This window comes from Triplophysa dalaica, chromosome 16 (genome assembly GCF_015846415.1).
Source record: "Triplophysa dalaica isolate WHDGS20190420 chromosome 16, ASM1584641v1, whole genome shotgun sequence".
Lineage (NCBI taxonomy): Eukaryota > Metazoa > Chordata > Actinopteri > Cypriniformes > Nemacheilidae > Triplophysa > Triplophysa dalaica.
The window spans coordinates 8,388,411-8,413,268 of record NC_079557.1 but is presented as its reverse complement, the minus strand read 5'-3'; the positions used below and the strand labels follow the sequence as shown (position 1 = coordinate 8,413,268).

General features: G+C 39.9%; 1 protein-coding gene across 7 annotated transcripts in view; it reads left to right on the top strand.

Annotated features, from left to right (window-relative positions):
• The window catches only part of diaph2 (diaphanous-related formin 2), a 367,005-nt gene that overhangs the window by 136,212 nt on the left and 205,935 nt on the right, over nt 1–24,858 (top strand). For all 7 annotated transcript variants that reach the window (XM_056769322.1, XM_056769321.1, XM_056769323.1 and 4 more), the window contains one exon: nt 2,869–2,983. In XM_056769322.1, coding sequence (XP_056625300.1) covers nt 2,869–2,983 — 115 coding nt within the window. The remainder of the gene's footprint in view (nt 1–2,868; nt 2,984–24,858) is intronic.

Below are 24,858 nucleotides of genomic sequence, written 5' to 3'. Positions count from 1 at the left end.
TTGAGTGCGAACAAGGTCACCCTGCCTGAGCTTCGTGTTAATTACTCTGTTTTTCGAGAAGCTATGGTTTTTAACAGAGAGCACTTATGAGGCAGCACACTGATGAGACTTCATTTCTCTCTCTTTCCATCTCCCTCTTTCTACTCTACGTCTATCCAGTTTTCCTGGATGTACAGTAGTGAGAGAGCAAACGGGATTGTGGCGTTGCAGTGACGTGGGTCATGATTGAGAATAAGGGGTGCTAGGGAAGCATCACTGGAGGAGATAAATGCATCAGGTGGCGTGGAGTGGCGGGAGATGCCAGCATTGAGCGATTCAGCGAATGTTTTCTGTGTTCATTAGATCACTCAGTCAACAAGCTGGGGTTATAGGGACAGATTAACACTCACTCTCAAAATAATCAAACTAGCTCTGGTATATGCTATACTGCCTTTGAGAATTTAGCTGGTAGCACGATTACGATAAAAAAATGTTGCGTTTTCATATTAAATTGTGAAATGATTTTCCTTAAAAAAAAAAAAAGAGTGTCATTTCACCACATCGTGCTGTGTTCTATTTTTTAATTAATCGGTGTGAACTAAATTATGTAATTATCTTTCAGGATTAAATTGAGGAACAGCATCTTCTGTTTATAATGTCTTAGAAAGTGTTTCTCGATAAGCGCAATAACTCCTTCAGATGTCACTTGTTCCTTTTGCTATTGTGGACAGACTCTAATTATGTCCTACACATTTCTTGAAAAAAGTGTATATATTGTTGGACACATTTTTCTAGTCGTCGAGCCACAATTATAGAAATTACCACAACAATGTACGCTAAGATTAGCAAAGGAATGTCTTCACAGAAGGTATCATTTCATGCAAAACGTAACCGCTCATTTTCTTTTCATTTGGACCTGATGGGTGATGTGTTGATTGTGGAGGAAAAAGACAAAAAAACTCCACATGACTGTTTTTGATTGGGAATGTGATTGATAGCACCTTGTGCTAATAAACTGGATTAAATAGACATTAATTTAGGGAATGGCAAATTATGAAATCTACCTATTAATCAAAGAGTCTTCATTTGCATTTTACCTACTCCTTTTCTCAATATTACATTTAATAATGTTCATGCTGTTATATGTTTTTATGCAAAGCCAAAGAAAAAATGAAGAGAATTATTTTCAGTTTTTCTGAATTTACTATTTATTGGTATGTGTTAAGGTAAAATTATCATATGTGAACTACTAACAATATTGTCCCAAATTTCAAGTATTGTTTCTACTTGCATTTATTTGCAGTAAATGAAAACTGGAGAAACAGGTCAAATAAAAGGAAATGTGCTCTGTATATTCATATTCACTTTTAAGCAATACAAAAGTAATATTTGAAGAGTTTGGTTCCAAAATGATAGAACCGGTTTTTTATTTTTATTGTTGGTTTGTTTGGATTTAAGCCACAGTAGAGAAAAATAACACAATAGAACACAATAAAAACATGATAACATAAAAACAATTAAAGCTGTTCTAATCTTATCCAATTTTGGAACCAAATGTAAATGTATTTAAATTGAATTTTTTTATGTGATAACCTTGATTTTTTTCACAGTTTCCATGTGTCTTGTCATGCTGTCACAGTCTTTCGCATTGCTGAAGACTTTGTTACTCCTGAGGTTTGATTTTGTAGAAATTCAACAGACACTGGACTGGAATGGCCGCAATACATCTAGAAAAGTTTGAAATGGTCTCTTATTTTTTCTGCAGCCGTATTAAAAAAAGGACACCAAGATCTTTACGTTGTTAGCTTTCCTCTAGCTCAGTGGTAAGAGGATAATGTTAACAACGCCAAGGTCAGGGGTTCAATCCCAGGGGATTGCACACACCTATAGACAAATGTATAGGATAATGCAATATAAATCGCTTTGGAAAAAAGCATCTGGCAAATGCATCAAACAATTTTTTTTGGGTCTGATGACTGTGAATTTATTGCACATATTGGCTTTGACAGGGACGAGTACACAATAAAATGTTCTGGTTGTGCTTTTGTAATGAAGTAGAGAGAATGAGCCAGATATGATGGTGGGAGGAGGTCACTACCTATAAATTGTGAGTAAAGATTATGGGCGATGAAGGTTTGGAATTACACCGTTTATCTCCGCATCTCCAAAAGTTTTCATTACTTTCATTCTGATTGTAATTCCACGCACAAACAGAAGTGCTTGCTAGGAATGTGTGGATGTTGTCTTAAAATGGACTAGTCTGTGGATTTTCTGAATAGCTTGTGTATTAATCAGTCTTGTATCTTGTATAATCACACTTGCTAAGGGTCGTGTCAACTGGAGACCCGGGTGCATTTCAGAACGCAAGACAGTTTCAAACTATTTTAATATGTTTCCTTTAAAGCTACAATCCATAACTTGTGTTTATATTGCCATCTTTTTTTCAAACACACATTTGTTCGTTACTTTGAATCGTACTCAACAGCTCTAAATATATCAATTTTATTCAAGCTTGCCAATAACTGTTATTGGGTTGAAGAAAAAAGTGAAGAGATCGTTGTTTTATGTGCTTGCTCAATGATTTTTGTTCATTTTTAATCCTAAAGATACAGATTGCAGTGTTGATGATTGACGCTGAAAATATTACTCAACACAAATTTCTGAAGTAAATAAATATCTACACAAAATAGTTGAGTTCACATTTAAATAGTCAAACACGCACACGCAAAATTTAAAATGCAATTGGAAATCACATGGTCTTATCGTGGGTTCACATTATGGGTTCGTTTGTGCGTGAATTTACATCTGCGTTGTGTGTGCTTAAGTTTGCATAGCTGCTTGTTTGCTTTATTCCTGTAGGTGTTTGATGGAGTTTTTCTGTGCTTACAGATAGTGCCTCAGGAGATGGCGGAAAATTGCGTTTGGCTCAAAGTCAAAGAGGAGCGCTTTGAGAACACGGAAATGTTCGGCCAGCTTTCACTCGCCTTCTCTTCCAAATCCAGAGGTAAGCACAACCTGCTTTCCCCCCACCTCTAATCACATACAACACCTCATTTCAGGTGCCCGACGTCTGCGTTTATCCCTCCAAACATTTGGAACCCAATCGCCTCTGTGAAATCTTAATTATCTTTATGAAGCCGTCTCGGTTTCCCCTACTTCTCTTGTTTAGGTCTCACCAACCAAATTGGCCAATTAGCAGAGCTGCAGAGCTGGATGTGGACTTTATGTGTCAGTGCTGAATCAGTTTACAAAGCATCCCTCTTCCTTCACTGGAACTGTACTTTAAGCGGCTGTGGGTTTCGATAGGAGCACAGGACAGACATGCTTGGTTAGCTTGGCTGCCTTTCCGCTCCATTGGATGCCCCTCGAGAGACAGAGAGTGGAAGAAAGCGAGAGAGAAAGTTAAAGTACAGAGAGTTGCACTCTTGTTTAGGGCAGTTTGTTTCTCAGATACACATGCTGTTTACTTCAGTTGTTTATTCACACTGCTGGAGAAGGACAAAGGTGGATGTTTCTTTTGGCAAAGCAGTAAGTGTGATCCTTTGACAGTGAGTGGCCTCAGATGGTTTTAATGCCTGCTTTATGAAGAGGCCGTTGCAGTGGGCCTGTCAAACACCGAATTCAATTGAACACTGTCCAGGTTTGGATGGGCGGTCAATGAGGTGAACTGGTCTGAGAGATTGACTGCAGGGTACGTGTGGGCTTTTTACATTTTAAGCTGGGTCCAGTCAAATCTTTGGGTGAATGTGTTTTACACTTTATTCTAGGAGAGTATATAAAGGTAATTAAAAACTCATCATTTACTCATTTTAAACCTGTATGACTTTCTTCTGCAGAACACAAATGACGTATGTTGGTAACTAAGGCGGTCCCCATTGACTTGCATTGGTTTTGTTCTGTTCAATAGAAGTCAATGGGTTGTTAGATTACCAGCATTCTTCAAATATCTTCTGACATAACAGAGTAACATAAGGGTGAGTAAATGATGAAGGTGTTTTGGGGAAAACATCACTGTAACCCATGTTTGAGATTTCACTCAACAATATTTTCAACATCCCCCTCAGGTGCTGAAAGTAAAGCGTGAAAGTTTCTGTGATTGTACAAAGCTCATGCATAATAGATGCATTAATAAGCTTAATAGGATAAGCTCTGAGGCGGTGTATGTTGGCTGTCTGTCTGCTTAAAACTCACCATTACATTTTAACACCGCAATTCAGAACGAGAAAATGGTGAAATAGTCCTCACCTCAGGGTTAAACTGGCCTTTACTGAAGCGTTTAAAACAACGCTGAATTAAGTGTATAAACCCAATAGTTTGGTTGTGTTAAAAATAGTTCCTGTTATCCTCTAAAAAGAATAGTAGCACTTTAACCACAATTTGGTGGGTTAAGACGAATAGTAGAAACAATTTGTGTGCTGTTCATTGTTGTTTATGTGACTCTTGAATGTTTCTTTCATTATATTCTCATACGGGGGTTTATGTTCTCTCTTCTGAGACGCTGACGAAATACACAGCCTGTTCCTCTGAAGTAGAAGGGCTTTTTGGATATAATTGTATTTAGGTTTCAGTCTTTTACCTCTTGTATTGTTTCTTTAGCGTTTCTCTGCAAAGGTGTGTGTTTTATAAGTAAGAGTTGAGATGTTCCTCTGGGACTCATCTTCAGCTCAGTTCCTATCAATTACGCCTGGAGCATACGCACTGACTCAGCTCTTCCCAGGTCTGTTTCTGAACTCTAACTGCACGTCTTCATGAATGAAATATGCTTTTCTGTGTTTGATTCTCGCAGCAGCTCTTTTAAGATAAAGCAAGAACCCCGCAAATCGTACTTTGAAGCAAGCAAGACGCGATTTGAAGAGATGGATCCATTCTGGAGACTTCCACTTAATGAACCATACTTTCTTTAAGATAACTCTTTTTTTTATATACATATATCGCCTTATAGCAGAGACAGGGTAGAAAAGATGATTAACACAGAGCGAGACTTGATATTATTTGTAATCATTCTAAAGTTGAACCGTCTGCTGTCTGATGAGCAAGTCTCAATGTAATGCAAAGATTGTGTCTCTAAAATACATTTTCAAGTCATCTTTAAAGGAGGAGATAGTAGGTGGTGTCTTTACCCAACATTTTTAGACTAGGTGCAGCTGGCGCTCTCGCGGAATGAATTACTTTATAAGACCTCGCAGATGCTCAGTTTTGCCACACGCTATAAATCCTTATAGCGAGCTGACAGAGCAGTCATTGGTCAAAACCTGTTTCATTTGTCTGCCACTTTATTTAGTGGTGAGTTTGGTTCACCGACAGGAAGTTGCTAAGGTTACCCGGCTCATCGATTTGTGTTTACAGCTTTACCGTCTATCTGGAGACTCTCTGATTATGAATGTTAAGCTGTGGAGGTGTAAATGTGTTGCTTGGCCTCTGTAAAGTGTATACGTACAAAAAAAGACGCGTCTGTTATCTCGGTTTCTCCTGGAGTCGTAGTGTAACTAGTCTTTGAGGTTTGATATTGATAGATGCTTCATTTCACTTTTCTCCTTCTTAGCCAGTGGACTGCGCCATGTCTTACTCAAAGGACCTGGTGTTAAATAGCTTTTTAACAAGAAAAGGAAATGCTGATCAGCAGGGATTTTAGGCTGTAGATCTGTATCTGTTGAGAAGTCCAAACTCCTGCTGGTTTGAAAATGAGCCTTTTGAACATCTGAGGTGGTGAGTGTAAACTGGTGGGTTGTGACCTGAAAGGTTAAATGTGTTTAGTCATACTCAAATCACTGCTGTCCTTCTGAAACCTAGTTTCTCCATATTTTGTAATGTGTAAGGTCTTTAGTCACAGCAATATTTCTTATGCTATAATATTGATTATTGAATTGCATGAAAGGCAGACAAAGAGTAAAGCACTTTATTATTTATTTTATTCAGGTGTCCAATTGGAGTTATGTACTTGAAGGTCTAGTTGTGATGGTTGAGTTCTAAAGTTTTAGGGTGTGTTCACATTTGCTATGTTTGGTTCTATTAAAATGAACTCTGGTGAGATTTCTGTAACTGTGAACGCTGCCACTCAAACCCTGGTGTGCACCAAAACAAGCGGACCGAGACAAAGTCTCTGTCCACTTTCAAACAAACTGTGGCGCAGTTCGATTGAAATATGAACACAACATGGACAAAAGGTATCAAATCAAAAACAGTAGGTAAAAACAATATTCGACCCGAAAATCAAGTGATTTGGTAATATAAAAGAAGTGTTTATTAGATCTGTGCTTGCGCATGTAACGGAGGATTTCCTGCTGTCAAATCACGTTGTGACTTTAAAAGTGAGGTGTTAGATTTGATAAATTACCTAACTAAATGAACTAGGACTAAATTATTTTTTGCCTTTTTTGGTCAAGACCAAAGCAACCGAAGTACAAATATGAACGCACCCTTAATGATGAATTTTACGTTTTTGTCTTTGATAGAAGTTGAATGTGTTGGCTCAAAGTTGGCTATAAGGTGAATAAAAACAATTTTGTTGTTTCAGTTTGTTATTTGTTTAGTAAATGATAATTTTTACAGATTTCAAAAATACTCGTTTTCTCCTTATTATGACTTGTGGTCTAATAAATTTACTAAGCATTGTATATTGCCAACAGCATTTCTACCGTATATTTTGTTGCATATTGTTGATCCCCTGTCTTCATTCATTCAATTACCTTTGTAACGTCACAAATTGCAGTCTTGTGAATAACCATAGCTGTCAAAAGTCACCCCTGGTCAATAGCCCCCTTCTCCGTGTTATAACCAGCCTGGGCTTTCGCAGCCATGCAGTTTCGACCTTTATTTAAATCCTTGTCTTCGTGTCAGACTCAGATTTTATTGTAATGTTGTTTTCCTTGTTGCCAGTTGCTTGACCTTTCCACCCCCTCTCTCTCGCACTCTTATTCTCCATTTCCCCCAGACTCTCTTCACTTGGTGGTATCAATCAATGGTTCTGCTTGTGTTTCTGCTTGGGGGATCAAATCGGATGCAGTGGTGGATTGAGTGTGCGGCATGGCCTGCTGCATTTGAAAAGCAATTCAACGCCTCCGCTTTTATGTACTGCTGAAATAAGATGGATGCTGGCAAAACTTGCTCCTCCTCTCGCCCTAATAGGTTTTCTTCACCGCCGACATCCACTCTCAGGAAAATAGAAGTCTGACTCTTTGGCACGGTGATGACATGTATTGCTTGTTGCTTCTCGGATGTAAACCACATCAACGCAACAGTCCTCTCTAAATGGCACATCGTATGAATTGTAGCCGAAATGTGAACTCGCAGCAGCGGACGAAAGCTTTTATTCCGACAGGAAATAGTACACACACCTCCCTTTCTTGCTTGAAGTGCAAATTGATGTTGAATGAAGTCATATGGCAGCTTTGTTGCTCTCTCGCATGCATAGACTCTCAGTAGTAAGCTAAAATGAATTAGTTTTTGGGCACCGCATTGCCCTGCTGGTGTTAGCCAATAGATGAGTTTGGTATGTGTGAATTAAGTGGGGGTGAGGATGGCTCCTAGCTCCTCCACAGATGGAGCGCTGACGCGAGGTCTAATGAAGATGTAGTTTAATAATTGGTGTCAGTGCAGAAATATTTCATGGAGGAGGAGGAGCCCAGAGCAACACATGACCTCAGAAAGCAGGTCTGTGATCATTTCTGTCTCCTACTGACCTGTATATTGAAAGATGAAAGCAATCGAACGCTTTATCGCAAATTTCAATTGCAGTGGCGAGTGTGAATTCACACTAATGCCATCTAAAACAAACATAATAGAAATACTTTTGTTAAAGGGATAGTTCAACCCCCCCCAAAAAATCTGTTATCATTTACTCACCCTCTTTCATGCCTAAAATATGATATTTTGAGGAATGAGGGTAAATGAAAACGGAGTCTTGGGCACCACATAGTTTGGTTACCAACATTCTTCAAAAGATCTTCTTTTGTGTTCTGTGGAAGAAAGAAAGTCACAATTTTGAAATGATAGGAGAGTGAATAAATTATGACAACATTTTCTTTTTTGGGTGAACTATCGCTTTAACTTGTTTTTTCCAAGTATCGCTTCAGCCAATTCTTTGTTTAGATGGCTTGCGGATATCTATCAAAATACAGTTTTTTCTTGTAAGTTCCTGGCACTCCTGCAAATGTAATTTCATTTTTCACTGAGGTGCCTGTGTCGATTCAAAGCATTAGACACATTAACACTTGGTCTCGTTGGGATTTGCGCATAGAGAGATTTTAATTTGTGTGCATATTTTTATGTGTGCATATTGATGCGGTGCTTCTGCTCATGTGTGAGCATTCAGTTTTCAAACACATCTTTTTAGATCATCTGCCAGTTGTATAATGCATCAATGACAGATGCCGCAATTGAAAACGTGGCTTGCAGTCAAGATCTCAGCTCGCGAAGGGGCACTGCATGGCCCCCGTTTTTAAATTCCCTCTGAACTTTTATCCACCGTTTCCACTCCTAGCTATCCTGGCTTGCCTCTACAAAACATCAATCCCAGCCTTATGCAAGGCCCTGAAACGACCCGAGCACTGTCACCTGTAATGATCGAAATCGGGTGGCCGATACGTCTGTCAACATTGGTCTTGACCTGTTCGAGATTAAAAGCCTTATGTGTGGCTTGGCATTCTGCTTTGACCAAGAAAGCAAGAGCTCCTTAAGCAGAGCTTTTCCTACATAGCTGAAATGTTTACTGAAATCCTGAATCCGCCTGTTAGATATAAGACAGATACACGGCCCTGAAAGGCTTTGTGCTTGAATTGCCCTATTGTTAGATTCAAGTGGGAAAGCTGTAATGACATCAGACCTGTCTTTGGTGTCATGGACTTAAAGACATAGTTCACCCAAAGGTGAAAATTCTGTCATCATTTACTCACCCTCTTGTCATTTTAAACCCGTATGGCTTTCTTCCACGGAAGACAAAAGACGATATTTTGAAGAAAGTTGGTAACAGCACTGGTCCCCATTTACTTCTATTTTACGGACACAAAAACAATGCAAGTCAATGGGTGCCGGTTAACAACATTCTTTAAAATATTTTCTTTTGTGTTCTGTAGAAGAAAGTCATACAGCTTTAAAATGACAAGAGGGTGAGTAAATGATGACCGAATTTTTGGGTGAACTATCACTTTAACAAACAGACACAATTGTGTTTTATGTAATACATCAGAATGTAGTGTTGTAAAAAGTATGGAATACTTCTAGCACTTTTTTCTAGAACTTTACTACAAGGTGCCATTTAATAAAATGAGTTAATGCATTAGGTAACATGATCTGCCAATTTGCAATATAAGATTGCAGCATTTATTCGTTTTTTGTTAGTTAATTCAAATGAGTGAGAAAACAACTTTTAACAGATCCAACATTATTTCTTTGAATGTGTGTTAGTTAATATGTACCCTGGACGACAAAACCAGTCTTAAGGGTCAATTTTTTGAAATTGAGATTTTTACATCATCTGAAAGCTGAAGAAATAATCTTTCTATAGATATATGGTTTATTAGGATAGGACACTATCTGGCAGAACAACAATTGTTTACAGAAGATGGAATCTGAGGGTGCAAAAATAGCAAAATATTGAGAATATCGCCTTTGAAGTAGTTAATTTGAGGCACTGTAGCAGGCCATCCACTCACAAAAATAAAGTTTCTATAAATTTACAGTCGGAAATTTATAAAGTATCTTAATGGAACATGATCTTCACCTTGTATTTTTGGCGATTACTAAAAATGTTCCCGTTCTACTTAAGACTGGTTTTGTTGTCCAGGGTCACATATGAAGATTAATAAATGCTGTAGTATCTTTCAGTGTTTATTTCATAACTAATGTGCCTAACATTGAACCTACTGTAAAATATTATCAGATTTCTATACCAGGCATGCAACGTAAAGTAGAACCTCCATCTTATTGCCATTCAAGCCAATCCCGTTACGCCCTGCGGCAGATGAACGCAGGATGCGGCAGAATCGTTCCTCAGACCGGCTCATATTAACAGCTTGGTCTTAATGCCACAGTAAAATAATAAAGGAGGCTTTTGATAAGCAGCATGCTAAAGCGCTTTGAACAGGGGGTTAGATCATTTCACTTGTCTCCCCTAAGGACAGAGCTGTTTATTGCTGATGCTGTTTATTGCGAACAGAAGCATCTGCCAGTGCAGCTCTGTCCACATGATTCTGGCCCTCTTCCTCATTCTTTCTTTTTCTCTTTCATCATTCCAAAAACTCACTCATCCTCGCATGTCACGTGTCCATCTGGACCCAAGGCTACCCAGTTTTGCACTGAAAACTCAAGCACACATCCTATTTCTTCCACATACACACTGGGCTGATAAAAAAAAAGTTCATCATAAGATCACTGCTGTTTTTGGCACCTACGCTTTGATAAAACCAGCATTTTCTCTTTGCCTCGCCAAGTGGGGATAGCAGCATTGGTGTCCTTGCCAGAGTTTCTTTATGACCTCGAAGCATACTTCCACACACATCAACGGCTCTTTAGGTTTGGGTCTCTTTTAAACCCGCTCGGCTGGCAGCAGAGGACTTTATCGAATTTCGCATGGTTAATACAAAATAATAGAGAGATGCTTTCTGGTGGTGTGCTTTAGAAAAGAAAGCAATTTTTCTAATTGCTCTCATATGTGGGCCAATTTGTCTCAATAAAGCCAATGCGGCCCGCGCTAATTTTTCTCTGTTTGCCCACTGCGCTCCGCCTCAACTCAGACCCACGGTATCGCTCATTTTCGTCGTTCTCTAATAAATCACATATGCAGGAAAATTAGATAGTTAAATATTAATGGGCTGTAATGAGTTTATTGTGCATTAGAAGGGCCACAGGGGGTGACCTGAATACAGGAGCCTGTGAATTTTGAAAAGGATGCCCCACCGTTCCTAGATCATATCGCTCCACTCCGATGTCCCACTGACTTTAATCATCTTATCTCAAGAGGGGAGCAATTTGGGCAACCACTGCACTTAACAGCCCATTTGAAAATACATCCACACCGTGCTACCTGTCTCAAGGAAACTGTAAAATAAACTTTTACTGTAGTTTTGTGTCATAACTCCTCATTTGGGGGATGCGTGAGCGGAGCAACTGTGCTAGTTTTTGGATGCTGCGTCTGTAATGTGGGCTTTAGAGCAACCGCTGGAAATTGCTTGTTTCTTTTTGTCTGCTTAATTTCCTCTGAGAAAGTTTAAGTTAAGAGGCATTGTTGTACATGACAGTAAGAAAAAGTCTGAATGGACTTTTCGAGTCAAATGAGGTTATGCCATGCTCTGTGAATAGCTGTAATTACATAGTATGTAGTGCATGCGGTGGCTTTTATATATAGTGTTTGACTTCCAACGGCCAAAGCTGTGAAGCCTGAGATTAATGAATAGTTCTCTTGTGCAAAATCTTGACACCAGATGAGTTATAGTAGACTAACAAGTGCAGACTGTACAGTATGTAATCTGACGTCATTTTCCAGAAAGAAGATGGTAAAGTGTAATGAAATAAGCAGGGTGACTTATCGATTCTCATTGACTTTAAATGTTGATTTTACAATATTGCCAAGCTACACTCTATAAAACTAAAAATAAGTTTTAGTTTTTTATTTTACAGATGTTTTGGGTATAAAAAAGTAGGGCTTTCAAATGATTGATCATGATTAATCGCATCCAGAATAAACGTATAGATTTTTGCACATTAATTTTGTATTTACGAAACGCTCTCATACCGTCACGGTCCCCGATCTGCACACTCACCACTGGACCGCATTTATCCGATATTGTTTGTTTATGTGTTACGTGTTTATGGTTTCATGAATACCCCTTTGTCTTCATCATCTTAGATTGTATTAAAGTGTTCTATTGGATTTTCTCCTTTTGCACATAATGTTACACATACATACTGTATATATTTAGGGAAAAAATATATGTATTATAATTGTACATTTGGGGGTATTTTTTAAATGTAACTGAGCACAAAAAAACTTGTTTTTATTTACAATAAGCCATTTTTCTTGATACTTTAGCATTCAGAAAAAAATCAGTATACGTTTGTTAAAGTTTATAAGCAAACAGATTGACTTGGAAGTAAAAACACACACACAGTGCTTTTTAAGTTTCGTATTTGTTGAACCAACATATTTAGTAGTGTAGCTGATAAGTTACAGCCTCTTGTCACTATGTGGTTCATGAATAGTCAACAACTCTTCCAAAGAGTGACATTTGCCATCCACGTGCAGCCTAGAGGGAATGAAAACAAGACAGAAAGCTAATAAGAAGAAAACAAAAACAAAAGAAAGTACAGCATTGAAGTTCTGTGCGGTCTCCTGGGCAGACGAGTGTAGGGGGAGGAGCTTTCTATTCGTTCCTCCGTGGGGTTTGACAGTGCGAGACGGTTTATTGGGGCTGAAGAGACATCATCTCAGGCCCTTGCGGGGGGCCGCATCAAACCTGCTTCCACAATAGGACATCCCAAGATGCACGCGTGGAGGCTTCGCCACGTTAGGATCTGCCTGGAGAGATGCGCCCCGCTCACGGCGTGGTGACAGGAGCGCTTCAACGTTAATGTGCGTATGTTAATCGAATAGCTGCATGCTGGTTTTCCAACACCAGGCACAAATCGAAGCCTACAGTATAATGCAAATGACAACTTTCTTGAATAATGTTTGCAAATCTATCTTAAATGATTCTTGTTGTTTCAGTCTTATTACTGTATATTGTGTTACAGAGATACAGTCATCACAAATGCTTTCGCATTGTTTTCTAAAACTTAAGTCACATCTTTCTTTAAATGCATTTATGTTTTATTTACTTCATGGGGGCTTTGTTTTGTTTTATCCTTGCCACGTTATCGTTGGTAATTGCCACCGTAGTCTCTTATCTCAATGTAACATTTCACAGACTGCATCTTTATTGGCTGTTCTAGCAGTTTGACTCCTTATTTCCATACAAATCAAAATTGGTGCAGAGGCCAGATCTCAGGTGTGATCTTCTCCCCCTACTCACCGGGCCCACGCGGTGACGTCTTATCATGTTTAATTTGTCTGCGAGACTCTGAGGTGGAATTGGTTCACGGCGGCTAGAGAGTGCGGAGAGAGGCCTGAAGAGTAGATGGGGACAACGTGCTCGCTGTCCCCCCGCCGCATGTCTGTCGGGTAAACAATCCTGGTGCTGCGTGCTCAAGATGGAGCCTCGCCGAATATCAACAGCACACTCTGCGGTGTGAAAAGCCTCTTCTCCACGGAAAGAGGAGCGCAGAGCCCAGGAAACCGCACATCAGCAATCTCTCTGATTGGAGAACGGCGTTACAAGAAAGTTTGGGGAGAGTGGGTTTGTGTCGGGGATTGGAAAAGTAAGGGAGGGGCTGTCGTGTAGAACAAAGATTGTAGACGACAGGGAGAAAACACGTTGAGAGGAACAAATAGATGGGAAAAAGGCAGAGATAGAGAGATTTGAGAAGAACAGTTTGCTTGTCATGGATGTGCATGTTCTGACTGCTCTTCAGATGTGTCTTTGTGATTGCTGTGACTCTCTTGATCTCCATCTGTGTCCCGCTCTTATTCATTCCATTACAGTTTCAGTTCTGTTTGGGAGAGTTTTCGTGACCTCTCACTAGCACTGAAATGCTTTTGAGGTCTTAACTTGACGTATGGGAGCCATATGGTCTGACACTGTGACCCTCTCCTGCCATTTTGACTTTCATTTCTTTCTGCTCTCCTGATCTTTGACCTCTTGTGTATCTTGACCTACTCGAAGCAACACTAATTTTGGAGAGAGATAGAGAGAGAGCGAGAAAGGAAGAAATAACACTACAACATTCAGGAATATTCTGTATTAAACGGAACGTTTGCTATTTTTTACTTGTGTTTTTGACATCTTATTAAAGGAGCTCTGTTTACACTCAAGAGTTGTGTAAGCTCTGAGCTCAAGAATGATGAACTAGATATCCTGAATGTGGACTTTATTCAACCATTAATTTAATATTATTTGCAGCGAGAGATCAATTTTGCCATGTTTCATGTGTCAACATTTGCACTCTCTTCCATTTTACCCTTTTTGGCTTATCTTTACAAAGGAAGCTGGTTTTAATCTATCTGCCCCCTTATGACGTGCGTACAACAAGACCTTTTTGTAATTTTCGATGTGCAGACTTAAAACATTTAAGAGCAATGAGCTTTTGTAGTGTGGTCTATAGGTCTAATAAAACAAAAATCTCTACAATTTCTACATGTATTGCTGATCTTCCAGTCCAGTGTTTGTTGAATTCTCAAAAAAAAAAAACTCAGTAGTGATATAAAGTCTCCTAACAACAGTGTTTAAATGCCATTAAAAATCACGCTTTTTAATTTAAATATTCATTTTTGAGCTGTTCCTAGAGGAGATGTCAAAACATTAGCCTTATTACATACATTTTCACATTAACTTTTTTACTTTACAGCTTTCAAGATCTAAAAACATCTTATTTTGACCAGTTTTTATTAAAAACAGGAATTTGGGAGAAATGTTGTTCGCAGAATGAAACAAAAAAATGAGAAACTATAGAAAAAATATTTGTGGCATAGTCTCTTGATTTTTTTCTATGGCTGTACCCATGCTTTCCAGTTTACTGAGGTGCTGGTCAGTCGCCCGGCTGAAAGTGTTCATGCGTACAGTGTGCTGCTTTAGATGCTTATACAAGCTTCTGTTCGGATATGATTTTTTCTCATCTCCTCACCAAATCCTTTCGTAGAGAGCCACGCGGAGCAAGTTAGAAAGCATTTCATCATTAAGCGACAACAAATAGGATAGAATCCAAACTTTGATCCAGCAGCTAATTGTCAACTATACAACAGAAAGCTCACACAGAGAGAGAGAGAGGGAGAGAGAGAGAGAGAGTAAGAGCGAGAGAGAGAGAGAGAGAGTAAGAGCGAGAGAGAGAGAGAGAGAGAGAGTAAGAGCGAGAGAGAGAGACTATACAAGGAGACTCAATTTCTTCATAAGGGTGCTGAAGAAAAGGGCAGAAGAGCAGAAGTTCTTGTGAATAGATGTGTGACCATTGCATCCTGTATGTGCTCTTCTGAATTTGCATTAAACGAGTGCTCTCCACCTCCTTTCTCTCTCCTCCGCCGTCTCGACTGAGGTGAGGCAACTTATTAACCTTTCTGAAGCCATGGGCATCTCAGGGATGGAAAGCACAATTTTGGCACGGCGTGTTAATACGAATTAACCTCACACGATTGATACGCCTTGATTCAATTTAAATCACATTTCACAGCGTCGACGTCAGAGCACTCATGTACTTCAGCCAACGCCACCTTGTATTACATTTTCTCATCGGTTCTCTGATATTTGATTAAAGACTTTGGCCGTCAGGGATGTGTTAAACCGTCATCCACTCACGCTCTCCACCCATCTGTTTATTGTATGTTTAGTGCAGCCAGTAACAGTTTTGATGGATGTATATGTTTATGGGTAAATGTTTGGTATGTATGTATGTGCTAATATTTTTTGTTAGTATGTGTTGGGAGTATAACTTTTTATAAGTTTTTAGTATACTGTGTATTGTACTGTAAATATGTTTGTGGGTGCACCATAGCTCTATAATAACTATATAACCAGATTGATCTGTCAGTCTGTGCCTGTTTGCTGTTTTCCGCTGCAGTGCGGTATCACCAACACGTAACTCCGTGAATTGCCGTATTGCCGTGTCAATGGTCTATGTCATGTTAGAAAGAACGTTTGACGCCTTTCCCATGCGAGGCCACTGAAGCGTGTTTAACTCTCCCATAATGCCAGAGTCCATTAGCCATCCGATACATAACTATCACGCAGGTGCCGGGCATTGATGGAGGGTCTATCACCACAAATGGCTATTTAAACCCGTTCTCTCTGTCTGAAACCCAGTCAAAACGCAACTCTCTCACTTTCGCTCTATCGTTAGAACCTACTGGAGCCGTAATTGACCAGAGAAGGGGAAGGTTCGGGCTCCCTTGTGGCACAATTAAAGTGCCCGTGGCCGGGATGGACCCAGCTGCTAGTGGAGAGGGTCACCTGCCAGCCCATCACTCCGGTCCTGAAACCAAGCTGACTGCCACAACGGTCAGATACACTGTCCTTCCCCGTGGCCCTTCCAACGTCTCCAGGCAATGGTGGATAGGAAAGCGAGCGAGAAATTGCTGGCGGTGTGCGTATGCCGTGCGGCTGGGTTTCCATGGTGAGAGGTCAGCGGATGGCAGGCAGTAATGAGGGCTGGACTCAAACAGGTTGAGGCAGGGAGGAGGAGGTCGTGAATGGGTGGAGGGAGAGACCCGGTGCTCTGGAGTTAATTCGATGAATCTCCAGCCCCGTCTGGCTGTGTTGGCAGTGGCTGGTGGTAACATGGTGGGTGTTTTGGTATGTTCATATGGCATTCTGTTGTATTGGTATGGTTTTACACATGCTGCTTGCATATTTGAAGAGTTACAGTAAGATTGCTACAAAACCAATGCAAGTGGTAACATTGTTTTTTGGGTACCAAGATTCTTCAAATAATCTTGGTTTTCTGTGAAGGAAAGACTTTCGAAATGACAAGTAAATCATTTTTGGGTGTGCTATCCCTTTAAATTGTGACTTACATTATACTTCATATTTGATCCATGTATCAAAGCTGCTAGTATCCATGTGCACATCCTTGTTAAACAACGTGTTGGTGAACTTCTGTGTGTCTGTTTGTGTGTTTGTGTTAATGGAGCTGCCCGGTGGTGTGTAATTAACACAATAGCAAATGTCCCCAAAGGGTGAGATTAACACTGAATGCATTAGACACAATGCAGCCTAGGACAGCAGAGGATAACAGTGCCCAGGCTCCCGGGGCGTCCCGCTTCTTCCTTCTGTCCCCTCGGATTACTCCGCACCCCTGTCGCATTGATAGCTGCCTGTCTGACTGTCCTCTCCCTCCGGTTCAGCTGCCCATCGTATCATGGTTCAACACTCACAAACACATGCTGCTTTGACTGGTAGTGTGCCACTGTGGGCTGGCAGCCACCCCTCATCAGCATTGTGGGAAGAAAAGGGACTGTAATAAGAAACGATTTGGCTTTGGCTGGGGAATTTTTCATCAGTACCTGTGAAGTCTTGGCCAGTACTGTGCCTTTTGATTGGTGAGGCTTCTTTGGAATAGTCTTTTTATATTTGTACGCATTAGCAAGACCCTTTTATCCAAAGCGTTAAAAATATGTGACCCTGTTCCACAAAACCAGTCTTAAGGGTCTTTTTTATTTATTTAGATTTATTATCATCTGAGACCTGAATAAACACGCTTTCCGTTGGTGTTTGTTTGGAGAGGACAATATTTGGTCGATTGTCTATTATTTGGTCTATTAAAAAAATCACGTTTAAAGTTGTACATCATAGCATCGTAGCAGGCCATTGCTAAGAAGAAACATGTTTGTTTTAACACACTCTATTGGATAACCGCTATAATGACATTGTGGAGAGAAGATGAACCCGAAAGCTGAAATTCTAAGCTTTACATGGATACCAAACTTAAGTGGGAAGAGTGGGCAGAAGCGAGTGAAGTTTGTAGGCGTGTTTCCGCCCATTTTTGTTAGTGATTTTGCTGCACCAGCTCAATTTTATTTTGTTTTGATATATTTTCAGTAGGAAATTTACCAAATATCATCACAGAACATGATCTTTAATTAATATCCTAATGATTTTTGGCATAAAAGAAACATTTTGACCTACAAAATGTTTTTCTGGTCCAGGGTCAGATATACAATGCAATTTTCATCATATTATAATATGTACGAAACGATGTGTACTGGCAGCCAGAATTTATTATACTTTAGTAATTGATAGATACATGTTGAAATGAAACATGATTCAATTAATGCAAGGAGAACTAATGCATTAGCGCGCAAAGTTGGCCATCTCATAATGTCCAAATATTGGCCAATTTCAGAATGAGTTTTTTGTCAAATTCTTTGTTGCTATGGAGAAGCCAAGAAGTTCAGACTGGGACTCGTGTAATAGTTTAGAAATGCGATGCTTTTGTCCAAAATTGCCCAAATGCATTTATTGCTGGCCAGAATAATGCAACATGATATTATTTGGCAATATTAGAAGCCTGAAGTCCATTTAAGCGTCTCTGCATTTCTCCACACAATTGCAAAGGTGTTTGGTTATTGCAGTTGGCACGTTTTAACACCGGCACAAAAGTAAGTGCTAATGGAGGGTCAGGCTACAAACTGTTATTATGAGGAGAGCAATTTTTTATAGAACGAATTTGATATACATGCTTTTTGTTAAGCTTCCATTATACCTCACACAATCTCTCTCGTGTGACACGCTTCCATTTGCGAGGCTGGGAGCGCGTGAAGGTGATTGAACGTTTTTAACATGGTTATTATAGAGAGACTGACGGTTCTCACCTTAATATACGATACAGGATAAGATGGGTTAGGTCAATTTTATGGTGCGTGTGTGTGACCGAGCGAAAGTTACTATACCTTCTGATTTGACCACACGTTGACCTCTTCCCCATCAGTGCTGCGCTCTGATTGACCCTTCGAGCAGCAGAATGAAAGCTTTCACACTCTTGGCTGTTCCACGACACTTGTTTTCCACGAGAACCGTGTGACGCGTTCCACTAACACACACCCTTCCGCACACATCAGCTGTGCACACTCCTGTCCCCATGGCAACCAGGCTTTGCTAGTCTTTTTAGCCCGAAACTGAATGCCACAAGTATGTGTGTTTGTGCATGTGGGGCTGTCGAGGGGTGTAGGAGGCAGTCAATGTAAAGTGAAAGCTTGTAGAGTGGTTGCAACACATGCTTTTGAGAATGTGAGTTTGTCCGTTAAAGTGAATTATAAGAGAAATAAAATAGTTTTATTTATGCACATACTACATTATTTGCATAATGTATTCATATTTAAATCATACATAACCTTTCATTTCTGAGACATGGTGCCGTTGATATTAAGAGTCCACCTTTGTAGAAGCCAATGGTGGCTGACTCGAAATCCAGTATGAGGCGACGTAGTGGGTGTACATTAAATATATATATAATTTTAAATGTTTGTTTTGTACAAAGGACAAATTTAGAATCTTTCCAGGATATAATGTAAAACTAGTCGACGGCAATAACATTGTTTGCATGCCGCAGTCTCCCCTGAGAAGTCGCGCCTCTTAATACATCCCACTTAAAATATCTGCGCTATAGCCTTCAAAGCACCACTTTTGTAACATTCACTGCCTTAAACAATACGTTTCAAAACAATTACTGTGGACTTTAAATTGCCTGCTGTGAGCAATGTTCTAGTTATAATGGATATCTCATAGATCTCTGTCTATTTTGTGAGGACTTTGACGGTTCTGTTTGAAAATATTGTTCAGTCTGTTTATTTGTTGTATATATGTCAGTTACCCTGCATTTAGCGTCCGCATATTCCTACAAAACGCTTCTGGTCTGTGTCTGGTGGATTTAACTAGACTAATTATACGAGTATTTCTTTAAAACCCACTATTCATTCAGACAACCCACGACTTATCGATTAAAAAAATGTGTTGAAGCCATGCCGCACATACATAACACCTATTACACCCAGCTGTCTGCTTTGATTTGCATGTTTCCAAGCCCTTTGCTTCTTGCAGGTGGTAGTTTACAGTGGCTCCAGTAGGTGGTGCCGTTGAACAGGGGCTTTGCCGCAGACTCCGAGAACTGAAGTTGGGGTTGTCTTTGCATAGGCACATGCACTCCTGTGTGGCCGTGTTTGATCTGGCCGTCTGCCAGCCCCCGCTCTCATTGTTCTGTCTATTATAATTAAGGAAGCCCTACGGTGAGTCACGAGAGCAGCGTAACTGGACGGGGCCGCCGCGATAATGGGAATAAGGCTCTATTTCAAGCTCGTGCGGCTTGAACAAATCTGCTCTCGCTCAAATTGGGCCAAATTAATTGAGCGCATTATCAGAAATGTGAATAGTTCCTTGCCAGCAATTACACAATTCAGCTGCGGTTGGTGCCGACGACAGATTGAGATTAGCAGGTTAAGTGAATGAGAGACTGTCGGACGTGACCGAACCGTCACTTTTTGGACCACGCTTCGTCTGATCTGTTTTTTAGACGTCCATGATGATGTTCTTTCTGCCTGACTTTAGTTTGCCACACAAGACTTTGTCTCTTGCATTAACACTTTCTGCCGGGAGTCACATGTCGGCGGTACGTTGCCTGGTGTCTCCCCGGGCGCCGCACAACGTCGCTGCTGTTTTGTAGGTGACGGTGCAAATGGCCCAGTTTTTAAGCTCTAGTGACAGACTTGATAGAATGATTCCTTTTAGGAGCGCCGCGGTGGGACGGCTTTTAGTCTATGTGTGGGTTTTTTTTCCGTCTTGAGATGTATGAAGGGAGGGGGGCAGGTCCTCGTGTGTAAAGGTTTCGTAATAATGTGGTGGTTATTTAACTATTTGTGTTGTATTCAGGTGCCTCCACCTGGGAATAATACAGGAGTGATGACCTCTGACCTCCCGACCCTCTAAGTATGAGATAACACAGTCCTGTCTTCCTCATGTTTCTTCGTCACGCTCTTTGTTCTGTTTGTATTTCTTTTTTATGTTATTTGATATTTCACTTCACAGAGAATTACCTGTCGTGTGAACTGAAATATTTATGTGAGAGGTACAACCTGCGGTGCGTGCTCTCTCTCATTCTCTCTGTCTCTCTCTTCCTCTATTTTCCCTCTCTCTCTTTCTCTCTCTCTCTCTATCTCTGTCGCTCTTTCTTGGAACTTTTCTATTTTACTGCTTTATTGGCATGGTTTGTTTTACATACATTTTTTATTTTGTTTCTTGCCAAAGCATCGATGCAACTAACAGAAGGTGACAGTATAAAAGGTGCCAATAATGATAATATAAGTATTTTTATTTTATACATTTAACTGATGCTCTCAATGCTGCAACGTCTTCCGAATCTGGCTTCCTTTGCGCTGTTATAAAAATATTAAAATATAACTTTAAATAATAATAATAGCACATCCCTCCCCAACAAACTGCATGATTTGAGATATCATGTACAACCAGTATAGGGAAGATGTACAGTCTGAAGGTTAATACTTAACTTAATCTAAAGTCTGTGCAATAGTTATTGTGATTGAGCACCCATTATTCAATAAAATAAATAGAATCCCATTAAATAAACATTAAAGAAGATTTATGAACATTGAGAATATTATATTGTACAGATGCGGGAGGCAACTGATAAATACATGGATCATAGTAATAAGTTTATTAAATATGAATTTTGCTGCAACAGATGCATAACTGCCCTCCCTTAGAGTCCTTGATCGATCTCTCTCTCTAACTCTCGCTCTCACTCTCACTCCCTCTCTGGTGGCTGTTTGATTGTCTCCCTATATATTCAGCATTGGCGCCCGTGATTAATGATTGATAAATGGCTATCATTAGCGTCATAATGAACTGAACTTAATGTTACCGCAGGAGTGTCAGGGCTTTATAGCCGGGTGGTACACTATGTTCATAACTCACCCTAGACTTGTCCTCTATCATAAGGCGTGTCCGAGTCTCATTGTAGCGCGAGAGAGAGGAAGGGAGGGCAAGATAGTATATTGTGTCTGATCCTGTGAGGTGATAGCTTGTCAGTCAGTGTGTATTGCAGAGCTCTCTCAGTCTCTGTACTGATGAGGGGTTTTGGCCGACGCACAACCCGGCCAGCCTATTTGACTTTAGCACATTGATCTGTGCCTGAGAGCTATCCTCTGGAACCGCAGTGCCACGGTTTCTGTGTTTGCGTGTATCTTTATATCTACTTATACATAGTTATTAGCATCTGCAGGTCTCGGGGTCCCGTGGTCCTGTGGTGCAGTGCATACTTAAAACACACATAAGTAGTACAGTTTTGTTTATCCACTTCTGGGTCTACCTGTGTAATACACACAGGGACTAAATACTGCATTTATAATCTGCAGAAGACCGAGTATCTATGCAGTTAAGAATATATTTGCATAGCAATGTATGTTTAGCAGTTATTGTGAGATGTATTCAATTGATTGTCTTTAGTGAATGTAGTCCAGGCGTGACCTCGGATATTTATTTGGACAGTAGGGGGCACTCACACCTCAGTAACGCTGTATAAAGGGCGCACAACCTCACTGCATCTTCTGCATGTCGCACCGGCTGTACTCGTACAAGACTCTATTTAACATCACCCCCTCCTTCCTGTGAACGTAAACAGCAGCGAGAGTAATTTATAGGTGACGACAACCGCAAATGTTTCTAAACGACAACTGAAAATCAATTACTTGTCTTTTTGTCTGGATGTTTTCCAAAGTATTAATTTTCACACATTTGATGTCTCCCGGGAGTGTATGTATTTCAAAACCGGGGGCAATCTGGTCGTTGCCTGGTAATGGTGTCTGTCAATACCGCTTTAACGTTTTCCCGGGAGCGCACACGGATTCGGCGTTGGGTAACGTTAGCAAGATTAAGCAAGTTCGCTGATGGATTTTTGCCAGTTCTTTTATGCAGAGGGTCTGTTCACAAACAAGCTGTGGGGGAAAGGTCAGAAGCCGATTCTGAAATCTCATTCCTGTAATATCAGTCTCTATCTGACAACTGGGAAAATAACAGTGAACGGAAACGGAGGCTGTTTTGCTAAAGCAAACAGTTCTTTTATTTCAATAATATTTTAGAATACATTATTTCTGGAATCTTTTTGGAGGGGAAAGTACATCTGCGTTCCTCCAAAGGATGTGGGAGGGTTACTGTTTTGACTGGGCGGGGTCGGAATGAAACACAGTCTGTGGTTTTTCTTCAGGAGTGAACGCTACTTCACACCTTTAGAGATGACAGTGGAGGAGTGAAACCTATTAATTTACATATGAACACAGTTCCGTTCAGAACGGTACGAAGCAAGAACATTGCATGTATTATGTCTTGCATTATTATAAATTAGATTTTCACTCCGTGTTGTAGAGCCGAACAGTGAGTTTCATTACATTTTATCTACCTGATGCAAACATTAAAAACATCTATGACAGAAACACATTACCATCAGATGTATCATTTTAGAGTAATCTGATTGAGTGCCGCATTGTAAGTAGAGCACGCCACTCATTTCAATTAGTTTACTGGGATGCTTTGATTGACAGCTGAGAAGAGTCATTCATTTCTTGATTTTCATTTTCTCTCTTTCAAACCTTAACCTCATTTTTGAACATCCTCTATGTATCTTCATATATTCCCGTCCTTGTCTCATGCATCATCTATTTATTGCCAACGTCTTCATTTGTCTTGCATGTTTCAGGTATCAGGTTTATTGTTTGGAGTTATAAGGAGCTCAGTCACATCTATAACTGAAGGAAACAGGCGTCTTTGAAAGCTTGGCTTTCTAGCACATCGAACATAGTGGGTGGCTGAAGACCAAGCCCACAGCACCCTGTCATAACATCCACCTCCTAGACTCTCACCTCGCTAACACACACACACAGACACACACACACACGGCGCGTATGTCTCAGAATATGAGAATATGTCTCCACATCTGATATGTTTGAAGAGGGCAGGTGCTGAAACACACAGACACACAACCAAATCCCCTAAAGCTAAAGATGGAAATAATGACATGCAATATTTTTTATTTGATTCGTATCCCTAAAATAAATTATAAGCATTACATATCAAGCGTTACGTATTATCCTATCCCAAACCTGTTCACTGTGTTTAAATGTACACACACACACACGCACACATAAATATAGACATTTTCTGTATTTTCGTAGCTCTAGCCATACAGACTATTTGTAGTGACAAAAATCCACCATTATCACTATATCCATATCATTTGTGCACTATTCGACAAGTTGTCATGAATCCATATCATTACTTTGTTTAAGATACAGACCACAATTTAAGTCATTGTTCATTGATTATCTTACCAACCACTGAAGCTTGTGGGTTGCCTCCATTTGTGTCTGGATTTGAAAAATTGATGCTTTGGTTTTGATTCTGTGGTTTCTGGTGCTTGACAAACGCTGGTCACTGTGAGCTGTAGTGTTGAACGGCAACAGCCGCATTACAAACGATTGTGTTCCACTAAAATCAAAACTATTTACAGTTTTTATATTTCTTTTTTTTTTAGAATTGTATTCATTTACTCAAGATTTAGATACTGTAGCTATTCATTCAATAATAATCTATCATGCTACATTTGTGTTTGTATCTGAGAGGTTGCGCTGCACTGTGTTGATGTATGTTGCTCTTCACAGCTTGTGTTCAGTGGTTCCTTCTCTTTAATATCCACACGCTTACACACTTGCAAGCACACTTACACTTGCACACACCTAGAGCTCATCAGACGTCAATAAACTGCAAAAGAAAATGTGAAAGTGTCTAACATTGCATCAGGCAGGATTACAACACCCTCTCACGAGAACATAAAACAGATTTTTAGAGGAAAGCGCAGGACGTCCCACTGACTGTCTGAAGGTTACATGTGAAATATCCTGTCCAGGCAATCAATCTAGTTGAAAATCGTGTACTGCTTCAGAGAGACAACATTCTGTTTCTTTTATTTCTTTTTAAAAACCTTTGAGAAAACAATAAAAGGATGCAAAATAGAAGCAAGTAAATGATTCATAATCGCAAAGGGTCTGTCTGCGATATTTGCATCTATTGCCTGTAGTTGTTTTTATTTTCAAGCGGTTGTTCTCCCAAAAATGAAAAATCTTTGTTTTTTTTACTCACCCATTACGTCATTCCAAAAAGATATCTTTATTTCATTTAATACCAAATGTTAGCAGAACTTCTGAGATGCTCTTGTTCTTAAAGAGAATTTAAAGTGAATTGGGAATATCAACACCGTACAAGCCTTCTATACTGTTAGTTGTCCATATGCCTTGTGTACTAC